This window comes from Acinonyx jubatus, chromosome E3 (genome assembly GCF_027475565.1).
Source record: "Acinonyx jubatus isolate Ajub_Pintada_27869175 chromosome E3, VMU_Ajub_asm_v1.0, whole genome shotgun sequence".
NCBI lineage: Eukaryota > Metazoa > Chordata > Mammalia > Carnivora > Felidae > Acinonyx > Acinonyx jubatus.
In genome coordinates this window covers 8159129-8184135 of record NC_069398.1, presented here as the reverse complement: position 1 = coordinate 8184135, position 25007 = coordinate 8159129, and the positions used below count along the sequence as shown (strand labels likewise).

Genomic DNA, 25007 nt, shown 5'->3' with positions numbered 1-25007 from the left:
TAGAAAACTATGTTTCTGTTACTCTGTCCCACCCAATGTCGGTAAAGGCTTGCTATGATAGATGCAACTTTCCAATAAATCCCCTGCTCCCTCCTTATGACCAGATTGCTGGCCCAGAGCCACCCTGTACAGGAATTCCAAAGCTCTCATTCCTTACTGAGCATCTAAGGACAGCAGGAAAAAAATCTTAGAAACAGTTTGCAAGCTCCAACCCAGGAAAGGCTCCCTCACCCCTCTCCCCACCCATCCCTGGTAGTCTGTGCATTAGACTGCACTTCACAATCTGGCTTAGCTCTAGTCCTACCAAAACACCAAGCGCTTGGGTGACTCAGTCCGTTAAGTGTGACTTCCGCTCAGGGCATGATCTCACGGTCCGTGAGTTTAAGCCCGGCCATCAGGCTCTGGGCTGACAGCTCACAGCCTGGAGCCTGCTTCGGATTCTGTCTCCCTTTCTCTCTGCCCCTCCTCCACTGGTGCTCTCTCTTTCAAAAATGAATAAACACTAAAAAAAAAAAAACCAACACCGAGGATCCTTCTGGACCATGAACTATCCACAATCACCATTCGAATTCCCTGTTAGACTCACTACACCAGCAGAGAAGGATCTGTTTTTGATGATAAGTATATTAACATTTAAATCAACCTTATGTTTATTCCGCACCAGTGATTAACGGCCTCCTTTGTAAGGAAGCAGAACCTTAGGGCTTGGCTGAACCACAAAGAAACAGCAAATGTCCTCTGCTGGATGTCCCAAAGGCAGGCAGAGTAGGGTTATAATTAGTGGTGCTGCTGGCGAGTATTTAATAGCTGGCTAGGAGCCGGGAGGACGTAGGAGCCTTGGTCTGTATCATTTGCCAATTTCCATGGTGTAAATAGTCCCGCCACAGCAGATTTTGAGCTTCCAGCAGTTCAACAATGAACTGGCAAAGATTCCTGCCAGTTTACATCACTGGTTGGAATGAGCAGGTGGGCAAATTGGGGGAGTACCTCTTCACTATTCTTTAAATATTTATTCAACAACTACCTAGAAAGAGAAGCTGAGAACTGTGTAGGGAAAAGATTACCAGTGGTGATGATGATGGTGAGGGTGATGATGATGGTGATTTTAGCTATAATTTATTCAGAATTTACCATGTGCCAGGCATAAAGGGCTCTGTACAGATTATCCCCATGAATCCATATAGAGTTATAACAATGCTGAGAGGTGGCTACTTATGTAATCATAAGCATCATACTTAGGTGATCATCGCTCATAGCTGAAGATCCTGTGGCTCAGAGAGGTTAAGTGGCTCAACCAAAATCACACAGGTAGTTACATGGTGGATCTGGGGGGCACCTGAGTGGCTCCGTCAGTTGAACGTCTGACTTCGGCTCAGGTCATGATCGTGTGGTTTGTGAATTCGAGCCCTGCGTCAGGCTCTGTGTTGACAGCTTGGAGCCTGGAGGTTGCTTCGGATTCTGTGTCTTCTTCTCTCTGCTCCTCCCCCACTCACAGGCGCGCGCGCGCGCGCGCGCTCTCTCTCTCTCTCTCTCGAAAATAAATAAACATTAAAAAAAATTTTTTTTCAATGTTGGAGCCAGGTGTTAATCTGAGTGGTCTGACTCAGGTGCTCACATTAAGACAGAAAGGAGCCTCTCCTTTATTCCTCCAAGAAATTTAACTCTGACACCAGTTCAACATAACCCCCTTAAAGACAAAAAACCAAAATCCTGCAGATGGCAGGATCTACTTAGAAAGTTGCCTAGAGGCCATCTATTGTTAGTCACACCCCGGCCCTTGGAATGTGTTTGGGGGGGGGGCGGGGGCGGGTGGCTTGCTCCTTTACTGGAGGAGGATTGCAATTTTGGGTTGCTCAGTATCCAAACTTCAAATTTGGGAGAACCATTCAGTATGTCAGTTTTCATCAGAGAAGTTACAACAGGGAGCCCCCCCTCCCCGCCCTCACGTTCCCAGACTCCACCAACCAGAAGATCCTGCCAAGACCACTGAGCAAATGGCAGAGCGGTGAAAGCGTGGCGCGGCGGGACCTGTAATGTCCAGCAGCGATGACCGTGGTGTCCTGATCAGATCAGACCTACGGCCAGCCTCCGGAGCCCTCTTGACTCCTACCCATTTTCCAAGCCTGTCCTTCAGACTCTCTCTTCAGTTCTCTGCGGTCCCTCACTGCACCCCACCCCACCGTCTGTCTTGCAGTCAATCTCTTTTCATTTTGCTTGAGTCAGGCAAAGTTGATTTCTGTTGCTTGCAGCCAAGAACCCCACCTGAAACAAGCTTCTCCCCCAAGGGGCTCCTGCCACCCCCAGGAATCCTCCCTCCGAGGGAAGTTCTGATGGGGACAGTTTTCTCCATCTTGTGTCACTTTAATGAGTCTCTACCACCTTCTATGGATTGATACCTGGCTAGCATGTCCCTTCATTCAGGGCAGGAAGATGTCACCAAGAAGGTGTTAGAAAGGACTCATTTTAAGACGAGGGCTTCCTTTAGGTGCTTTGGGGGCCAGTTTGAAGGCAGTGGGCATTTACTCTGAATTAGATATTGTCAGCAAGTGGGGGCGATCTTCTGATAAGTTATCTCAATCATTCCTCCCTATAAAGTGAGCAGAACACAGCAAACTGAAGCTGTGGTTGGCAAGGAAGCAGCAGTCAGTCACATGAGCCAAGACATGGAGACGTCTGGTCGTTCGTGAGCTTTACACAGTGTTCGCGCCTTATTCACTTTTGGACACCCTCATGAAGTTGTTTTACTTTTGTTCCGATCTATCACGGTCTCAGAATGGCCTTGTCTGCTGTTGGTGATCTGCACAAGTGTTTACATCCAGGGGCGCCTGGGTGGCTCAGTCGGTGGAGCGTCCGACTCTTGGTTTCGACTCAGGTCACGATCTTGTAGTTCGTGAGTTTGAGCCCCGCGTCGGGCTCTGGGCTGACAGCGTGGAGCCTGCTTAGGACCCTCTTTCACCTTGTCTTTCTGCCACTTCCCTGCTCGCTTGCCTTCTCTCTCTCTCTCTCTCTCTCAAAATAAATAAAATAAACGTGAAAAAAATTGTGTTAAAAAAAAAGAAGTGTTTACACCTAATAGGAGAACACTTTGGCCTAGCTCTGAGTACCGATCGAGCTCCTGGCTGCCAGGGGCTGCTTTTCTCTTCCTCACAGCAGAAGAATTAATTTATATACTTCCTATCTCCCCATAAGTAATTATGAAGCCCTTGGCTCTAGGGACCAGTCCTACCTATTTTCATCTTCCCGACGGTGCCTGGCCTGGTGCCTTGCACACAGAACGTGCTGTGGGAATGCTCCCCAAACTAAATCATGAGCTCTCAGGGACCTGGCACTATGGTTATGATTCTGCTTGATGAATATGCAGAAAATATGCAGAAGCATATTTGCAAAATTTAAAAACGTGACTCATACAACTAGGGAAGAAACACTTGTCAAAAATTTATTTCACTCATTAACTAGGGAACCAGGAAGATGGCAGAGCTCATTGTCAGAGCATTGAGAGACTGGATTCATAGGTACTTAAAAAAAATTTTTTTTTGATGTTTATTAATTTTTGACCGCAAAAGAGAAAGAGTGTGAACAGGGGAGGGACAGAGAGAGAGGGAGACACAGAATCCGAAGCAGGCTCAGGCTCTGAGTTGTCAGTACAGAGCTCAATGTGGGGCTTGAACCCACGCACCGTGAGATCATGACCTGAGCTGAAATCGGATGCTTAACCAACTGAGCCACCCAGGGGACCCCAGATAATTCTCCTTTTAATGTATTGTCAGGTTAGTAGTAGCCTAACGCTGTGTCATAACGCCTATGGCATTCACCTCAGTTCATCTAGTTACATTAGACCTTTTATCATCTCACATCATCACAAGAAGAAAAGTGAGTACAGGACAAGAAGATATTTTGAAAGAGAGACCACATATTATTATAACTGTTCTGTTTTATTATTAGCTACCATCGTTAACCTCTTACTGTGCCTAATTAACAAGTTAAACTTTATCATAGGTATGCGCGTCTAAGAAAACACAGTATAGGGGCGCCTGGGTGGCTCAACTGGTTAAGTGTCTGACTCTTGATCTCGACTCAGGCCATGATCTCATGGTTCGTGAGTTGGAGCCCCATGTCGCGCTCTGCATTGACAGTGTGGAGCCTGCTTGGGATTCTCTCTCTCTCCCTCTCTTTGCCCCTCCTGTATGTGCACTGTCTCTCTCAAAATAAATAAATAAAGTTAAAAAAAAAAAAAAGAAAAAACACAGTATATGTAGAATTTAGTACCAGCCATGATTTCAAGCATCTACCTGTGTATGTGTGTGTGTGTGGCGGGGGGGGGGGGGGGGGGGTCTTGGAGTAACCCTGCAAATAAGGGAGAATTATTATATAATATATATAATATATAATATAGTACATATAATATATTGGATATATTGGATATATATGTTTGGGGTTTGTCCCTGATTCCTGGCACAGAGCTTGGTGGAATTCCACCCTTGCTGGAATTTCTGGAGGAAAAGGAATATCCTTTGTTGTTCATAATGATCTCCTCAGGCACAAACACCTGAGTTTATGCCAATGAGATGATCAGAGTGTGACCCCTAGATAGCTTCATGTGGGGGCCGATCACCAAAAAGACCAAACATGTGATTAGAAGGTAGGAACTTTGAGTCCCACAGCCCACCTCTGATTAGAGGAAGGGGAATGCAGTCTGTGTTATAAAAAAACGCTTGAACTTCTGGGTTGGTAGGCACACCTGGGCTGGGAAGGAAGTGTGCCCCGAAAGGGCAAGGGAGCCCTATGTCACCCCACCATCCCTACTCTTGTGTCCTCCACATCTTTTCCATTTGGCTGTTCCTTCCTAATAAACCAGCAAACACAAGCAAAATGCTTTCCTAAATTTTATGAATCAATCTAGCAAATTACCCAATCTGGGGGAGTGGGAGGGAAACCCCAAGTTTGTACTTGGCTGGACAGAAGCGTAGCTGGCCCAGGACTCATGATAAGCGTCTGAAGTGAGGCAAGTCTTGTGGGAATGAGCCCTTTCTTTAGCTTATGGGATCGCACTGTAGCTCCAAGGTAGATAGTGTCAAAATTGAATTAAATCATTGGATACCCAGTTGGGAGGTGTCACAGAATCAGATAATTAGTATGGAAAAATGACATGCATTTGGTCAAACACACCAAATACTCAACAAGAGAAGGTAAGCAATTTGCCCAAGATCACACAGCCAGTGAGCCACTCAGCTGGGATCCCAGCTCTTACACAAATAAAGCTCTTGCCCTTCAAGCACCCCATATGCTTTCTCCAGCTTTGCTGACTACCTCACATCCTCCAGCAGAGGCAATATTCATATGCCTCTTGCAGGAAAGAAGGCTTAGTATGGCTAAGTCAGTGTTTCCTAAACACCTGTCTATCACCATGGCAATGACTGCCCGGTCTCATGTGTGCTCCACTCTTATTCAGTATTTTTCTTACCATCGATTCATTTTTTATATGAAAAAAAAATTTTTTTAATGCCTATTTATTTTGAGAGAGAGCGTGCGCAAAGGCACGCAAGTAGGGGAGGGGCAGAGGGAGAGAAAGAATCCCAAGCAGGCTCCACACTCAGCGCACAGCTGGACACAGGTCTCGATCTCACAACTGTGAGATCACGACCTGAGCCAAGATCAAGAGTCAGATGCTAGGGGTGCCTGGGTGGCTCAGTCAGTTGAGCCTCTGACTTCAGCTCAGGTCATTATCTTGTGGTTCGTGAGTTCGGGCTCTGTGCTGACATCTGGGAGCCTGGAGCGTGCTTCAGATTCTATGTCTCCCTCTCTCTCTCTCTCTGCCCCTCCCTGCTCGGGCTCTGTCTCTCTCTCAAAAATAAACATCAAAAAAAAAAAAAAAAAAAAAGAGTCGGGGCTCCTGGGTGGCTCAGTCAGTTGGGCAACTGACTTCACTGGGGTCATGATCTGCCAGATTGTGAGTTCGAGCCCCATGTCAGGCTCTGTGCAGACAGCTCAGAGCCTGGAGCCTGCTTCTGATTCTGTGTCTCCCTCTCTCTCTCTCTGCCCCTCTCCCCCTCACGTTCTGTCTCTCTCCTTCAAAAATAAACATATTAAAAAATTTTTAAAAAAAGAAGAGTCAGATGCTCAACCAACTGAGCCATCCAGGCGCCCCTATAAGAAAACTTTTTAATATAAAACGTTTTACAGCACCAGAGATAGAGAACCAGTATTTTCCCTTAAAAGATATGAAAATAAATTCTTAATGAATGTTCCCCAGCCACCACCTAAAATCATCCCAGAGTGTAGCCCACTTTGGGAAAAACTGGACCAATTGAATCGCCTGAGGTCACACAGCCTAGATCTCAACCCAGGTCCCAGCTGCTAGTCCAGAGCTGGTTCAGCCACAAGCAGAACCCCCCTGCCCCTGACCACGCCCTGTTTCTCATTAACTGTGCCAGCACAGCAAGAGGAGAGGAACTCTTGAAGTTTCTCAAGATGGCTCAATGTGACCAAAGGGGAGAGCAGACAGAGTGATGGCAGACGACAGATGGCCGGAGGGCGGACTCCTCCAGGCAGTTAATGATGCCCTGGGCAAGTCTCCCTGAATTTAATCAGAGCGCATCAGGGACTGAGACACACGTCGAAACTGTGCCAGCGGCACATGGAGTTTCCCCCCAGAATGCGAAAGGCCAGCCAGCCGTAGAGGGCCTAAGGGCACCCGGAGACAGGGAACAACACTGGATAATCACCTGGGGGCGGGAGGGCGCTGAGTTCCCTTTTCACGACCTGGGACAGCTCGCCAAACTCCAGTGGGGAAAAGGTGAAGCCAAAACGCCAGTTCATTCAGGCGTTTTCGCCAGTGTTGCTTTCAAACCGAAATTTAGATCTCACTTTATAGACGGACAATTTTTGTCTTGGGCCAACCTCTAGCTCCACAACTCCCTCACGGAATCACAGAAAGGCTGTGGTGAGCATTCTCACGGCTAATACGTAGGCGCCACTTAAGGGGCTGGGCTCTACCCCGAGTTCTTTCCACGCGTGTACGCACCTCTTTCTCATTCCAGCGCTGTGCGGTGTGAATTTGTACCGCACCAGGTTCGCACAACAGGGACCCGAGGCTTAGCGTTTGTGCAGTTAGTCAGTGTAAGGCTGGGGGCGAATTTCTGCACCATCCAGCTCTACAATCCACCTTTATCGTATCACATTCTAATCCCCAAATCCCTCTGCAGTTCAGTGAAGAAGCCCAGAAACTCACTAATCTTCCAACTCTCGGCTGGCTCGCTTGATCTCTTCTAAAAAATAAAAACAAAGAGGGAGACCGTGTGTTGGTTTTCAGAGGTCAAAAACAGGTGGGTAATGGAGCGAGCTGAAAGCGATCGTCGCTGAGTGATTATAAATTCGGCCTTTGGTTATAAGCTTCTAGAAAGCTAATCGCTGTGATTTTCTGGACAACTACAGCACCAGGTTCAATTAAAGCCTTAATCAGCGTATTTTGATAACAGACACGATGGTGAAGACAACAGATGGCACTGGGATTTTCGCACGCCACGGGAGACCACGCACATACATTTCATTCTGATCCCGATCACGATTCTAAGCAACTGGAGAGAGAGTTCCTCTCGCCATGCCAGGAGCCATGCTAATGCGGGGTAGATTTTATATGTTGAGGCTGAGACCAATTTTCATCAAGAAAACATTGTGAAAAGAAAGTAAGAAGATGAGTCAGCTGTAAGCAGCTGACGGCCACCAGAGTTCTGTCTGCTTCACCCAGGGGAGAGGTGAGGGGCTGTTTGTGCAGTGGGAGGTGGAGGCGAGGAGAATTACCCTGACTTCTTTTTTTTTTGTTTTTAAGTTTCTTTATTCTGAGAGAGACAGAGAGTGAGTGGGGAAGGGGCAGAGAGGGAGGGGGAGAGAGAATCCCAAGCAGGCTCCATGCCATCAGTGCAGAGCCCGATGCGGGGCTTGAACTCATGAACCATGAGATCACGACCCGAGCTGGAACCAAGAGTTGGACGCTCAACCAACTGAGCCACCCAGGCGTCCCGTCCTGGCTGCTTTTAAAACTTGTAATGGCTGCACTGTGCCTCGGGTCAATTAAACCAGACTCCAGGGTAAGACCCAGGCATCAGCATTTTCTCTAAAGCTCTCCAGGTGATTCCCATGTGATTCACTGCCTCCAGCCTCCAGCCTCCAGCCTCCAGCCTCCGGCTGCTTCTTGTGTAAAGGCTCTGGATGTAGACCCGTCTGGGCTCCATCACGGAAGCTGAACCACCCTGAATTATGGGGCAAGGGATGCACTGTGGCAATTAGACCTTCCACAATTGCGGGAAGAGCTGGGGACGGGAAGGTCTGGGAGGGGTTGCTGAAGGCCAGAGGGGTCACCGGCCAGCCCAGCTGGCAGGTTAAGGATGCAGAGGGAAGGCAGGTGGAGGGGTCTATGGGAGGCTGTTGCCTTGTCTGCCAAGCTTCTAGAAGACATAGGGCCACTGTTGGTCAGCAGGGCCAGCAGCTGGGATGACAAGCTGGATGGGAAGTAGGGGAGAGTGAGGATAAGATGGAGCCTCTGTGGCCTTCTCTATCTGATTACCTCCCATCCACATGGCGGCCCTCCATAAGCAAACGCTGCGCTCCCCTTCTTCCTCTCAGATCTCCCACCTTTAACCCGGAACCAGACAAGGAAAAGGATTCTGGGAAATGGAGCTCTCGGCACAGCTGACAGAACATCCCAGCACGGACTAGAGGGAAGAGAGATCTCCTCCAGCTCCCTTGATGCAAGATAGTTTAGTAAAGGTGTAAAATGTGGGGAGAAAGGTTGGCACCTTAACTGCCAGGATCCAGATTTATTTGGGGGAAGAAAGAGTTTTTGCTCAGAATCATACTTTGACAAACCCCTAGGGTAGTGTTTCCGAGCCCAAGCATCGTTTGGTGCCCTGGCTTCTTGGAAACAGATGAAACTGTACACGACAGGGAGGGGAAGTTGACTTCCTCAGAACTGAGAGGTTTGAGATAGAGAACAGCAAGCGAGGTGGCGAGTCTGGGTCCCGCGCATGCAGAAAGGCCGAGAAAAAGGAACCGCTTGGTACAGGATGTCTAAAAGAATCTCGTTGGCTGGGAATGTGGACTGTGGCTTTTTTTTTTTCAAAAAAATTTTTAAACGATTTTAATGTTTATTTATTTTGAGAGGAAAAGAGCACATGCAAGCAGGGGAAGGGCAGAGAGAAGGGGAGAGAGAGGATCCCAAGCAGGCTCCATGCCCATTCCAGGGCTCGATCCCATGAAATGCGAAATCATGACCAGAGCCAAAACCAAGAGTGGATGCCTAATCAACTGAGCCATCCAGGAACCTTTCGGGGGCGGGGGGCAGTTAATTGCTATGGAGAGCTCAGTGCAAGCCCTTTCCGGACGCTCAATTGGTCAACTCCTCAGATGACCTATGGGAGTAGCCTAGGGCTTTGCTATGTTCTGTTGTTATGGAAACTGGTGAAGCATCCAAGTTTCCTGCCCACGTGGATAGGGTTCCAGGACCCAGGAAACCAAGCCCAGGAGCAGAGAAGAGCTGAGAATGGAAACCCTGGAAACGCACAAGCATCCCAAGCGTGGATTTTGGATTGGCCCAGGCTGTGGCCACACAAGAGTAAGACAATTCTCCAAGGGTCTGGAGAGGGGACACCCACTGGCCCACCCCATCTGAGGCTTCCGTGTATCATGCAAGAATCATCCAGCTTCTATCTCCTCCCTTGGACTGCATTAGGGCAGAGCTCTCGTCTAGATTGTTCATCCTACATTCCCAGGACTCGATACATGGTAATTACACAGTAGATGCAGGTTGAATGAAGGAAGGAATAAATAAAGGCTGGAATATCCCCAGGTTTGGAAACTCATTACCTCCCAAGGTTCCAGTTTTTTATAGCTCCAAGTGTTTGGAGAGGCCTCTCTCATGCTGAGATAGTAACCTGATTCACCGGTGCCTTCCATGGTTCTGGTTGCCCATAGAAGAAACAGACTCCCTCTTCCCCATGATAATCTTCAGCTGTTTCTTTTTTTTTTTTTAATTTTTTTTTCAACGTTTATTTATTTTTGGGACAGAGAGAGACAGAGCATGAACGGGCGAGGGGCAGAGAGAGAAGGAGACACAGAATCGGAAACAGGCTCCAGGCTCTGAGTCATCAGCCCAGAGCCTGACGCGGGGCTCGAACTCACGGACCGCGAGATCGTGACCTGGCTGAAGTCGGACGCTTAACCGACTGCGCCACCCAGGCGCCCCTCTTCAGCTGTTTCAAGACATAGCTCAGGTGCCCCTGAGGCTTCTCCTGTTCAGTCTGTACATCCTTGTCATGGAGGAGACCTTCAGTCTACCTTCCAATCTCCTCCCATCTCCCACGTCCCCTGTTGAAGATAAATCAAGTACTACTAAAAGCCAAGAGCATGGGTCCAACATCTGTTCTTACTAATGCAGATATCTGTTCATTTCCAAACTCAATTTCTTCCTGAAGGAAAGGAAAGTAATATTAAATGAGCACTTAACTTGTGGTAGGCGCTGGGCTGGGCACTTAATACAAATGACTTCTTTTACTCCCCATAACCACCCTGTGTGATGTTGGAGCCATCCCCATTTGACAGATGAGCCAACTGAAGCTCAGAGAGGTTAAGGTATTTGTCCAAGACTGCACAGCCTGTACTAGTAGAGCTAGAGTTCAAACGTGGGTATAATCTGACTTGGAGCGAGTATAGGTCTCTCTCTTTACCAGAAAGCAACCTGTCAAAGGTGAGGACACCCAGAACTGAAAATACAGGCTGCCCTTCCACTGGTAGAACCCAACTGGGAGTGTCTTAGATTGACTTAATCTAATGCAAACCCCCTGGGTTTAGGGGACCGAGGACACGAAGACCAACAGTGGGTCAAAATTCCAGAAGGAAAAAATTCACGTAATGCATCCTCCAATGAATAGCAGCCCATTAAATAAAGTAAAAAGACATAAATCAGGATATTTACATCTCCTGAGTGACTGGGGCCAGCTAAGCTTGTCGACCCAAAACACGAAGGCATACCTGCTAAGCTCTCTGTGTTTTCCATCCTTCCTTTTCTCTTTGAGCATTGTATCTGGGAAATATCAAGAGAAGGCTGGCTCTCACATGAGTAGAAATGTGGAAATGAGGCCGGCCCAGTCAAGCATCATCTGATTCTGCACTGAGTGCAGAGGAAAGAGCTGAACCCTCAATTGAGACCATCAAGTGATACAGACAAGCACTTTTCAACCTCTGCTGCCACTCAAATCAGCAATTTTCCAGAAACAAGCAAAGAGAGTGAGAGACCCTTAATTGTCAGCCCACTGTACCTGCATTTCTGAGGCTCCCTCTGTCTCTGTCTCTCTCTGTCTCATAAGATGCCGTTTCTTTGGGAGATTTCAGAAAATAATGAGAACTTAGCATAAGATGAAGTGATGGGGGTTCTCCATGTAGAGTGTGCCTTCCCCTCCACTCAGCCTTACCACCGCCCTATCTGTCATTGTTGCTGCCACACTGGGGCTCCAGCTCAACGCTGGGCCCTTAAGCAAATTGCTACAGTCTCTCCTAATATGGTCAGCCGAATAACGTCCTTCAAAGACATGCATGTCCTTGATCCCTGGCACCTGTGAATGTGTCGCCTCATACGTCAAAAGGGACTCTGGGTGCGATTACATTAAGGGTCTTGAGATGGGAGATTTTCCTGGATTATTCAGTTGGGTTCTAAACATCACCACAAGCATCCTTGTAAGGGGGTGACGGAATGAGATGGGACACAGGGGAGGGAAGGAGACGGATAATGTCAGCAGACAGAGGTTTAAAGATTCTGTCCTGCTGGCTTTGACCGTGGGGGAAGGGGCCACCAGCCAAGGAGTGCAAGAAACACAGGAAGAAGATTCTCCCCTGTGGCCACCGGAAGGAGCATGGTCCCTTGGACACTTGATTTCAGCCCAGGGAAACCGATTTCAGACCTCTGGCCTCCAGAACCATCAGAGCACGAACGTGTGTTATTTGAAGACACCACCTTTGTGGTAGTTTGTTACAGCAGCCACAGGAAGCCCGTATACTTAGTAAAGCGTCTACACTGCAAGCTGTGTAGACAGTGTCACGCTGTCACTCTGGAGGAATGCTATGAACTGGACCGACCCACAGTCTCACCATCAGAGGACCAGGCAGCTCTCACTGCCAGGGTTTGCCACCACCAGGAGAGCCCTTGAAATGAGTCAGACACGTTACCAGGATTGTGGTCGGAGAAAGATACTGAACATATACTTACACCAATGGATGTAGATATTAATGGAGGGAAATGTTTCTTTTTTCTTTTGTTAAATTCTTTGTTTTTGAGAGAGAGAGAGAGAGAGAGAGAGAGCCACATGAGCAGGGGAGGGGCAGACAGAGAGGAAGACAGAGAATCCCCAGCGGGTTCTGCACTGACAGCAGAGATCCCGATGCGGGGCTCGAACTCACGAGCCGTGAGATCATGACCTGAGCCGAAGTCTGACACTTAACCGACTGAGCCACCCAGGCGTCCTGGAGGGAAAGATATCTAAGGAAAGGATATGGTTATGGGGATAAGACTGGACACAGACTGGGAAGTGCTGGGAAAGCTTCCTTCAGGTGGAAGCCTGGACCTGAGCCCTGCAGGGAGAGGGAAGGTGAACCAGGCAAAGACGGTGGGGGAGGAGGGGTGCAGGCAGAGGGAAGGGCACAGAAAGCAGACCCAGTGGAAGGGCAGACCCCAGACTGCGGGGGGGGGGGGGGTGTGGATCTGAAAGGCACCCTGCAGGGTGCAGAGCAGGGGTGGGGGCTGTGGGTGGAGAAAGATGAAGAACAGCGCAGAAGAGGCAGGAATGGACTCAGGGGGACCTCATAGGCTTGATCATAGTAACAAATTCAGGAAAGTGAAACTGGGAGCTGTGGTCTGATTTGCATTCCAAGAGACTCCCTCTGGCCGTGGTACCCTGGCCTGGAGGGCAACACAGTGGGAGGCTGGGAGGCTCTTAAGATCCAAGAGACAGATAGAAGTGTGCACTTGGGTGGTGGCCGTGGCGATGGAGAAACGTGATGGTTCTAAAACTATTTTAGGAGGTAAAATGTGACTCAGTTTGGGGATGGACTGAATATGTGAGGTGGTAAACTGGAAAGAGCCAAGAATGGCATCTAACTTCAGAATCTGGCGTTCCCACATTGGGTAGAGGGTGGTGCGGGGCCATTTGCAAAGCTACGTTTGGTGGGGACAGGCTAGGGGATGGCACGGGGATCATGAGTTTTGACTTGGACGTGTTGCGTTTGATGTATCTGAGATATGGGTGCAAAGGTAACAGAGATCATAAACTTCCTTCCCTTTCTTAGCATTTTTCCTTTAAAAAGGTGTGTGTGTGTCCAAAAAGGCAAACACTGTATGATTCCACTCATGTGAGGAACTCAGAGCCATCACAATCATAGGGACGGAAAGCAGACTGTGGTTGCCAGGGGCTGGGGGAGCATGGCGAGGTATTGTCTAATGAGTACAGCCTTTCAGCTTTGCCAGTTGAAAGTTCTGGAAACGGTGGTGGTGCCATGGTGGTGATGGTTGTACAATGTAAACATTCTTAACGCCCGTACAAACGGTCGTGATGGTAAATTTTATGTTACGTGTATTTCACCACAATAAAAAAAACTGGAAAACAAACGTGTGTATACGTGTGTTTGTGAACTAGATACAAATGTGCTCATAAAGTACATACATACCATTTCGGGATTAATAAACATGTCTCCATCATCTTGCCTGAGTCATAACCTGTACAGGACCCTTAGAAGCCCTGTTGTACCTCATTCTCTGAGGTAAATACCGTGCTGAGTTTATCTTTTTCTCTTTAAGTTGGCTGCACACCCAGTGCAGAGGCCAACACAGGGCTCAAACTCACAACCCTGAAATTGAGACTCAGATTCTTAACCAACCGAGACATCCCGGCATCCCTAAGCTGAGTTCATCTTAATACTTTTTTCTTTTTATAATTTACTATCTCTACATGAATGCCAGCACAGTTTTGGGTTTTACATATTTTTCCCTTTACATAAGCTTGGCTGAAAGTCTTGTTTTTGAGATGCATCTGGGTTAATGCCTATAGTGCATTCATTTTCACTGCTCCGTAGTATTCCACGGCGTGATTAGGCTGTACCCGGTTTGTCCTTTTCTACTGCCAATAAACACTTGAGGTATTTCCAGTTTTGTTGCTGTTACAAATAAGGCTGATAAGAACATTCTGGAATATTCCTCCTGGCACTCACGTGTGAGAGTTTCTTTAGGGCTGTGATGATGGAAATGTTCTACGAAAATGTGTGTGCTTTCCAATAGGACAGTCATTAGCTACAATTGACTAGTGAGCACTTGAAATGTAGTAGGGTTACTGAAGAACTGTACTTTTTATTTTACTGTAATGAATTTAAACAGAAATAGCCACATGAGGGGCACCTGGGTGGCTCAATCAGTTAAGCGTCTGACTTTATTTCAGCTCAGGTCATGATCTCAGCGTTTGTGGGATCAAGCCCCACGTCAGGCTCTGTGATGACAGTATGGAGCTGGCTTGGGATTCTCTCTCCTTCTCTCTCTGCCCCTCCCAGCCTGCACCCGCTCACTCACTCTCTCTAATAAATAAACATTAAAAAAAAAAAAGAAAGAGCCACATGAAGCCTGTGCCTACCCAATTACACAGAGAAACCCTAGGGTATACTGAGGCAAAAAATGGCTGGTTACTGTAGAGTTAAGTACATGCTCATCTTTACTAGGTACTGCTGGGCTGTTTTCCAAAGTGCTAGAGCCAATATCCCTTTATCTTAGCCTCAGGGCCCCTGGGTGGCTCCCTGGGTTAAGCATCTAACTCTTTTGATCTTAGCTTAGGTCTTGATTTCAGGGTTGTGAGTGGAAGCCCCTCACTGGGCTCCACACTGGGCATGGAGTCTACTTTAAATTTTTTTTTTAATGTTTATTTACTTTCGAGAGAGAGAGAAAGAGAGAAAGAGCAGGGGAGGGGCAGAGAGAGAGGGAGACACAGAATCAGAAGCAGGCTCCAGGCTCTGAGCTGTTAGCACAGAGTCCGATGTGGGGCTCGAACTCACAGACTGCAAGATCGTGACCTGAGCCGAAGTCAGGACACTTAACCGACTGAGCCACCCAGGTGCCCATGGAGTCTACTTAAAAAAAAAAAAAAAAATCATTCTCCAACTTCCTAGGTCTTTTTTAGCTAAATACAGCATCCAGATGGAAGTTTCTGAGAATAAACAAGGTTGTATTTGTCAGGATTCTCCCATGAAACAGAAGCAATAGGAGATTTGTTTGATTGATCCATTAATTAATTATAAGAAAGTGGCTTATGTGATTGTGAAGGCTGAAAAGTCCCAGGATCTGTCATCAGCAAGCTGGAGACACAGGAGAGCCAACGGTATAGCTCCAGTCCAAATGCCAGCAGGCTCAAGCCTCAAGAAAAGTCGATTTGTTAGTTCCAGTCCACAGGGAGGAAAAGATCAATATCCCAGCTCATCAGTAAGGCAGGCAAAGTTCCCTCTTACTCAGCCTTTTTGTTCTATTCAGGCCTTCAACGGATTGGATGAGGCCCACCCACGTTGGGAAAGGCAATGTGCCTTACTCTGTCTACTGATCTGAATGTTAATCTTACCCAGAAACACCCTCATTGACTCCCCCAGAATAATGGATGACCCAGCGTCTGGCCACCCATGGCCCAGTCAATTGGACACATAAAATTAACCATCACAAGAGCCTAATATGGTGATCTCCCTCCCAGCTCACCAGAACCCAGGAGGCCCAGGGGAGATCCTTGGAGCTAAGAGAATGAAGTCCCTGATGGTAAGGTCGTCTGAGTTCCCAGAGAGAAGAATGTCCTTCCAAAAGACAACTTGGAATAGCAGAAACTTGTCGAGTGGGGGCCCTATATCTTTCTCCATCTGATCAGCCCAGATTCCTACCCTCACCCCTACCTTCCAGCACACTTAGAAACTCAAGAGGGTGCAGTCAGAGGTCCAACCTGGACCATTCTCCTCCCTCCTCTGTTCTTCCCCATCCATTTCCTGCCCCCCTTTCTCCTTCCCTCCCCCCTCCTCAATTTCCTGTACATTTTGTTCAAGACAAATTGTTTTCAGATCTTCTGCATCTGAAGCCATCTCTTCCCACCTGATATGTACGGTGGCTCTTGCAACAGTGACCTGTTCTTAGGAAACGCTGTTTAAAACCCAAAGTGCAACCAGTGTGACGCAGGACTCCCGAATGTGGCTAAGATGTGTCAAGTTACATAAACGCGCATGCTTCATTCTGCCCTTGGCTTGAAGCTTTTCCTAACAGACTTCAGAATTATCAGCTCATTAAAGACAAAAAAAAAATGCAGGTGCATAAAACATTTTTAAAAATAACAAGAGCAATAACAAAGTCAAGGCCCCGGGGTAGAGTTGGTCGTAATGGTGGAGAGCTGCTCCCCAGCTTCTCGGGGAGAGGAGTGTTTTCTGAGTGTTCTCTGGAGATGACTAAGCAGCCCCAATCCCTTACTCTCCCTCAAGGTGCAGTGCTGACAGTGAAAAGGAGGAAGGGGATTTTGATTTGCTTATTTCCTAGGAAAAGCCACCTATGTTCATACACGTCCTTGCTACAGTGCTCCCAGGGAAGCGTCAATGCCCCTATTGTACAGAGGGGGAAACTGAGGCTGGAACAGGGCTAAAAGAAACTGCTCCAAGCCACAGAGTTGGTAAAAAGTAGAACCGGGGTTCAAAGCCAGTTGACAGGCCCCATAGCGTGATGGTTGAGATGGACACCAGGAGTTATCATTATCTGCTCTTAATGGACACTGTGCAATCCTAGGCAAGTTATTCGACCTCTCTGTGCATCAGTTTCCTCCTCTATAAGATGGAAAATAGCCAGGGAGGGAAGATGTTATCTATCTGTATAGTTGTAGTGAGGATTAAATGAATCAAGGCAAGTAAAATATTTCAAACAGTCTCCAGCATGGCAAGTATAAAAAAAAGCTGGCTATTTACAAGTCATGCACTTTCTACCCTCCCAGCCTGAAAGTCTGCCAGATTCGAGGGCTTGGCCTCTTCACCATGCTGGGTACTTCTTAATAAATTTTTTTAATGTTTATTTGTTTTATTCTTTTTTGAGAGAAAGAGAGCGACAGGGGGAGGGGCAGAGAGAGAGGGAGACAGAATCCGAAGCAGGTTCCAGGCTCTGGGCTGTCAGCACACAGCCCGACCCGGCACTGGAACTCAAAAACCGCGAGATCGTGACCTGAGTCAAAGTCAGACGCTTAACTGACTGAGCCACCCAGGTGCCCCTGGGTACTTAATAAAATGAAGTGACTGGGGTCCAAGCCCAGACAACGGAAATGCTGAAACGCAAGGGCTCCGCTCCTGACCTCCATCCTTCACACACCCCCGCCTCCCCTGCCTGTTGCAGTTCTGAGTCTCCCTGATTAAAAGCTGCCACTGCCCAGGGCAAGCTGAGGGACAGAGCACGCTATCCCTTTTATGAAAATCCAGCAAGCAGGTGTAAAATGAAGATAACCACCCCCTGCCCCTGCTCAGAGGCGGAAGATTCTTCATTATCTGAGACCCAGATAAACAGCAGGGCCAGGATTGTACAGAGGATGCAAAAATGCTGAGGCGGGCAGGCACGGGCTGCAGAATTCTGCGAAGCTAATGGCGCGATTCAGTGCTTGGAATTAAAGGTGAGAAAATGAGTCTGAGGTTGTCGGCAGCCTCCGTAGGACAGGATAGGGACATGGAGCAGAAGTGGGAGGGACAGGAGGTGGGCAGCTCAGAGGATCAAGGAGAGAAAAAGCGGACTTCACCCGTTATCTCTGGGACATTTGCCACCTATTACAGAGGTGTTTTGGTGATACTGGGGGGGTTATTGACTCATTCAAATGAAACTCATAAAATTACCAAACCTCAAGAGGGAGAGCTCCAACGACCATGTAGCAACCTACAAACCAGAGGACAAGCTAAGGAAGACAGTGAGCGAAGATACACTGTGCCCTCCAAGGTCACTCATAGTCCTTCCCTGAACCGTACCTTAGTCGAGGCGAACAGGAGGCTGCCCCTGATTCATCCTTCCATTAGTAAGCACTTTTCATAGCTTATGTGATAATGTGTGCTCAGGGCTGGTCCACTGGAAGGGTTCAATAAATGTTGATTTCTATGGTCCCTGGGAACCCTTACGGGGCACTACAGCAAATTCCTAGCAGGTTGACTTACAAAGCTCACCGCCTAAGTTAGAGCTCATCACTCTAGGTTCCAAATAAATCACTTATCTCCAGAGAAAGTATGGAAAAGTCCTGAGTGAGTCCTGTTTACTGAGCCTGCCTCAGCTGAATTCTTTCTATTTCTACCACACTTAATTCAAGATGGCGGAACAAGACAAAACCCAGTGTGGGATTGTGAGATTATGGGATTGTGCGTGTCCAACCAGGAGTTTGAATTTGCATTCTCGAGTGCTGGGTGAAGAAGAAAGGAAATAAAAAGTAAACAGCAGTTCTTTTGTGCTCTGTTATGCGCCCAAGGACACAGACCGAGGACATGGGAGAGCCAGGAAGACCCATGAGTCCACTTCTCATGAATCCATGCTAGTTCTCTGTGGATTGGGTAAATCTCCCTCTTCTACTTCCTCACCACCCTGGCAAGAGGATTGTTGAACCAGCAAGACAAGAACATGGAAACACAAATGCTAAACATTGCGGGGGGAGGGGGGAGAGCGGTGCTTGGGGGGCAGCAGCCATTGGACCCTTTCTTAAAAGAGTCAATGTAGCAGGAGACAGTAAATGTGAGAAGACACCCTCAACCATGAAATATGGTCTGACTCACACAGCCTCCACAGGAGCTGATGGGTATTAACTTGATTACTTTGGAGCAGGTGTGACAAAAGCAATTTCATCCTGGTTATTACAGCTACAGTCATTGGGACTGTTTCAGTCCATGACTGTCACATTCCTGTCACTCAGAGCTTCCCCACCTGAGTCTGCAAATGCTTAGTTAGGTCTGAAATTCTATTTCTTTCTTATCCTGTGCCAAGGACCCGTGTGTGTGTGTGTGTGTGTGTGTGTGTGTGTGTAGGGAAGTTGTTGGGGTAAGGATGGAGTGTGAAAGAATAATTTATTGCACATTCAACAAATATTATTTTGCTGAATAAATGCTAGGTGCTGTTCAAGATTCTGGGAAGACAGAACAGTAAGGAAGATAAGATTCCTACTCTTGTGGTATATACTCTATGAAGTATTTCTTTCGTTTGTTTCCTCATTCACTCACTTAATCAATTCTCTGGAATCATTGCACCCTAGCTTGGCTACTTAATAGCCAGTGCAACCTTGGGCAAAATTTTTAACCTCTGATTTTCTCTTCTCAAAGGGACACAAGAGGGGTGCTTGGGTGGCTCAGTCACTTAAGTGTCTGACTCTTGATTTCGTTTCAGGTCACAATCTCGTGGTTCATGGGTTTGAGCCCCACGTCGGGCTCTGCACTGACAGCGTGTGGGATTCTCTCTCTGCCCCTCCCCCATTCACAGACTCTCTCTCAAAATAAATAAACCTAAAAAAAAAAAAAGGGATGCAAAATAGGGCCCCTCTAGCTGTGTAAGGGCCTGGCTCTGAAAAATAGCTAGGAAACTGAATCAAGAATGGCCGATGCCTGTCCTGCTAGCCTGGGAGGCCGCAGGATGATGGATAAGGCAACTGTTCAGGTCTGAGTGGGCACTGATCTCTAGCCTGTCCTTCCGGGGTCCATCACGTGCCTCTCAGATTGACAAGGTGGGTGCACCTCCAGGCAAGGTTATGTACTACGCCAGGCTGGAGCTGGGGGCAGCCATCAGCTTCATCCACTGTTGTCTGCAGGCTGCCAGCAAGACTCCCCAGGGGCCTGGAAGCCGGCCGCTCCCTTGGAGAATGTCAGTGAGCCCCTCTTCTGTCCTGACTACACTGACATCCTCCTGTATTCTTTGAATAACATGATTCATTCAAGTATCTACTGATGCACTGGTGCTAGGGTGGTGAGCATAGCTGCTTTCAAGCATCTACAGTTGACATCTGTCCCTAAGTGGGCATGATGGGGAAATTCAGTGAGGTCGCAAGTCAAGAGTTTCATGCAGTGCTTGGCCCAGAACTAGAGCTTAAACGTGAGCCATTCTTGTCCTTGTGCACTCAGTGTGACATCTTGTACACTCACTGGCGTGTACCATATGCTGGGATACTGTATGTGTGTGTGTGTATGTGTGTGTGTGTGTGTGTGTGTGTGTGTGTGCACGTGTGTGCACCCGGTGCAAAGGTCAGTCGATGCAAAGTGGCAGCCATTGTTCCTGTAGTAGCAAAAGCAACCTCTGGTCCCTCTTGAGCACCTGCAGGCTGAGGGAGCTATTCGGTACTTTCTAGAACTCATATGTTTTCTGTCTCCTTTCTTTTGAAACAGGAGAAGGATATTATAAGTGTCAGTCATGTAGGGTATTTTTTAAACTGGAGAAAATCAAATTTAATTATGTAGTATGCTGGCTCCATAAGAATACGAGGCCCAGTCATGTGCTTTTAATGTTAAAAACTATCTATATATGAGAACAGAAGCTTAATTATAGTTTTAGAACCAAATAGAAGTGTGATCCTCACTGCGAACATAAAGAAGTAAAATTTGGAAGTATAAAAATAGAAAAAAGATGTGAAAGCAAGACCTGGGCACTAATTTAATTCTGGTGGATAGTATATCCTGATAAAAGGTTATATATTAAGTAATAGAAGAAAAGTGGTAAAACTGTCCATCAGAATTAATAAAAAACATTATTGGGGTGCCTGGGTGGCTCAGTTGGTTAAGCATCTGACCGGCTCAGGTCATGATCCTGTGGTTCATGGGTTTAAGTCCTGCATGGAACTCAGTGCTGACAGCTCAGAGCCTGGAGCCTGCTGCAGATTCTGTGTCTCCCTCGCTCTCTGCCCCTCCCCCGCTCACCCTCTGTCTCCCTCAAAAATAAACATTAAGGGGCGCCTGGGTGGCTCAGTCAGTTAAGCGTCCGACTTCAGCTCAGGTCACGATCTCGCGGTCCGTGAGTTCGAGCCCTGCGTCGGGCTCTGGGCCGATGGCTCAGAGCCTGGAGCCTGCTTCCGATTCTGTGTCTCCCTCTCTCTCTCCCCCTACCCCGTACATGCTCTCTCTCTGTCTCAAAAATGAATAAAACGTTAAAAAAAAATAAACATTAATAAAAAGGGAAATTGTTTAAAAAATAAAATAAAACAGAGGAAGAAAGACTTTTAATTTGCACATATACAGTAGTACAGGAGCATCTCCCTTTACTGTGTTTCACTTTATGACACTTCGCAGATACTGTATTTTTTACAAATTGAAGGGTCAAGACTTAGATGGAGGAAGTCACTGCAGATGTGGTAGAGATAGCAAGAAAACCAGCATTAGCAGTGGAGCCCAAAGAAGGGACTGAATTGCGACAGGCTCTTGATGAAACCTGAACCGATAAGGAGCTGCTTCCTATGGAGGAGCCAGGAAAGTGGCTTCTTGAGGTGGAGTCTCCTCCCGGTAAAGGCGCAGGTGGTCGAAATGACAACATTCCATCCACTTCATGGATGAAGCAGAGGCAGAGTTCGAGAGGGACTCCAGATGTGAAAGGAGTTCTACTGTGGGGGAGATGCTAGCCAGGAGGAGCACCATGTACCACAGAGAAATTGTTCGCGGAAGGAACAATCCATCGATGCAGCAGACCTCATTGTTGTTGTATTTTATTTATTTTTAATGGGTTTTTTTTATGCTTCTTTTTGAAAAAGAGAAAGAGAGAGAGAGGGAGAGAGTGCAAGCAGGGGAGGGGCAAAGAGAGAGGGAGACAGAGGGTCCCGAGTGGGCTCTGTGCTGACGGCAGAGAGCCTGCAAACTCACGATCGTGAGTCAGACACTTAACCGACTGAGCCACCCAGGCACCCCAATTGTTGTTTTATTCTAAGAAACTGCCAGAGCCACCCCCACTTTCAGCAGCCACCACCAATCAGTCAGGAGCCGTCAACCTCGAGGCAAGATCCTCTACCAGCAAAAAGCAAACCACTCGCTGAAAGCCTAGACGATGGCTAGCATTTTTTGGCAAAAAAAGTATTTTTTCAAATTAAGGCATGCGCATTTTTTTTGGAGACATAACACTATTGCACACTTAATAGACAACAGTATAGTGTAGCCCTAACTTTTGTATGCTCTGGGAAGCCAAAAAATTCATTGTACTCACTTTATAGCCATATTCACTCACACTCACTTTATTGCAGGGGGTCTGGAACTAAATCCACAATACCTCTAAGGTATACCTGTAGAATTTATAGACTGTGGCAATCTCAAACTCTCCTGTTGCCACTGAATTCTCAATCCTTCCATACTTTTTCACCAGAAGTTTGAGAGCTGGCTTTCCCTTTGTCCTGACTCCATCCACGAGGAAGAGCAGCATGGAGATTTCAGCTTTCCCCAGAGTCTGGACTTTGCGGTCTACTCGCTTACGTGGGGTGACTATACCCATTACTCAAATCCAGGAATGGCCGTTCTGTGGGCAAGCCCCGAGAATCTAAGTCTAGTTCAGTCTCCCACATACCTCAAAGACACAGAACTTCCTGCCACTCATCTGTACTTGGGTGCCCCACAGGCACCTCAAACTCATGTCCAGTCCTGGCTACCTCAGTGGTTGGAATCACCTGATTTTTGCTGATACTTCTCCCACACAACCAATCCTTCCTCAAGTTCTTCTGAAAAACAAAACCCCAAAAAACATGACAAGGGAGGGATTGTTTCTCAACACTCATGTACTCATGTTGAGTACTCATGTACTCGACACTCATGTATTCCCAGATCAAAAGGAAGAGGTTTCTTATCTGTAGATGGGGGATGTTCTAGAACTTTCCTCGAAGGGCTCCTGTGAGAAGGGATATGGGCTTCTTGTGCATGTGAAGCATTTAGGACAGGGAATGGCCCACACAGAGAGTCGAATAAATGGCAGATATTACTACAGTGGTCCGTCTCATGGGCTGAGAGAGAAGGGCACATGATGCAGTCCATGCAGAGGTCATATAAGGAGAATATGGGTTTTGAAAGCAGGAAGAGCTGGATCTGAATCCTGATTGCTCTATTTACTAGCTGGGAGGCCCTGAACAGGTTAACTTCTCTGAGCCTCAGTCTTGCTCATCTGCAAGACAGGATAATCCCCTAACTGGCCTCAGTGAAATCACTGAAAGAATGGGTAGAATGCATATCTTCCTCCAGTGGAGACAGGGTCAAATCATGTGACTCTGAGGTTGCCAGTGACCCCAGGAGAGAAGTCTTACCATTTCCCCCTATTTCTCAACTGAGAGAAATGTAGCCCAGAGAGAAGCTGTCCAAGCTCTCCCAGTTTTGTTGGATCTCAGAACTATCTGAACCCTGAGTGTGCGCTCTTAACGACACGGGCACAGGTACCACCTCTGGGTCCCCATCTCTGTCTGTCTGTCTGTCCGTCTCTCTCTCTCATCCCTTTCCTCTTCTCAAAAGGAAAGCTACAAAGAGCTTGGGCTTTGGAATCAGACTGGCTTGAATTCCATCCCAAATTCAGGTCTTGTTTATAAGGGAAGGCTCTGATAGCCATTTCTCCAGGCAGTAGTGAGAATCAAGTAAGACTTTTTAAACGTACATAATGCCTTCATGCCAGCGCCCAGCCCACAGTCATAAAGAGCAAATGTTAGTTTCTCCGGGTGTCCTCCCCTCCACACCCCTTCCTTTCCTCGGCCGCCTCCCCGAGGCACTCACATAAACCTGAGCTCAGACTCCCGTCGGACCAAGACTTCCCGGAGACGCTGAATTTTCGCCATCTCCAGCTCGATCTCCTCCGGCATCATGGTTGTCTCTGCCATGGAGATGATGTCCAGCTGATCTGTGCAGGAGACAGGAATTGTAGGCGTCAAGACCCCAAGGCCACGCCGGTTTTCAAGAATTCCCTTAGGCTAGCCCCTGTCCCCATTCCAGGGGGCAGCCTTGCCCCAGCGTCCTTGACACTCCAGGAGGGTGCACGTGCGTGTTTATGAGCCAGCCCTTTGGAAACTGGGAAAGACGTTTTCCATGTGAACCCTGTTATGAACAAGAGGAGGCTCTGTTGGCTCACCAAACCTGTTCAAGGTTCTATATATGGCCTTGACAGTCCCTGCCTGGTCCCAGCTCCTGAGTCTCTGCTCTCTTTGACTACAGCCATTTATCCCTGTCCCAGCCTCAAGACCATGGCCAATGTTAGGCAGAAGATCATTTTATAATAATTATTTTATAGCAATACTCTGAATTATTATCTTACAAGAACACCAAGTAACGTAAGTCATAGTAATATGAAGTAAGACAAGTTTGTTGTAGAAAATTCAGGTAATAGGTAAGCGAAAAAGAACAAAATAAAGTCATCCATGACTTCACTGCCCAGAGAGAACCACTATCCACATTTTGATAGACATTTTTCCTGTTTCATACTTATAATCAGAATTATATTTATGGTAATATACATAAAAGAATATATTTTTAAACTGTGTGTATTACCATACATATGGAAAGACACTACATACATATGCATATATGTATCTATATATGCATGTATATTCATTCACTCGGGCTACAGTAACAAAATACCAGAGGCTGGGGCTTAAGCAATAGACATTAACTTTCTCACAGTGCTGGAGACTAGAAATCCCAGTTCAAGGTCTGGCAGCATCAGTTTCTAGTGAGAACCCTTTGCCAGGCTTGTACATGGCCACCTTCTCACTGTGTGATCACACAGCCTTTTCTTTGCACACACACAGGCAGAGAGCTCTCTGGTGTCTCTTCTTATAAGGACACTAATCCTGTCAGATCAGGGCCCCAGCCTTATGACTTAATTTAACCCCAGTCAGTTCCTCAAAGGCCTTCTCTCCAAATTAGCCACCCTGGTTATTAGGGCCTCAACATATGAATTCAGGGGGGACATAAAGATTCAGTCCATAACAATATGGATGCATGTGTATACTTATATATGTATACGTAATAGCACA

At 47.3% G+C, this 25007-nt stretch overlaps 1 protein-coding gene across 1 annotated transcript in view; it reads right to left on the bottom strand.

Moving 5' to 3' along the window:
- The window catches only part of BMERB1 (bMERB domain containing 1), a 120946-nt gene that overhangs the window by 33488 nt on the left and 62451 nt on the right, over positions 1-25007 (bottom strand). Inside the window, exon 2 of the mRNA XM_027043190.2 lies at positions 23752-23875. Coding sequence (XP_026898991.1) covers positions 23752-23875 — 124 coding nt within the window. The remainder of the gene's footprint in view (positions 1-23751; positions 23876-25007) is intronic.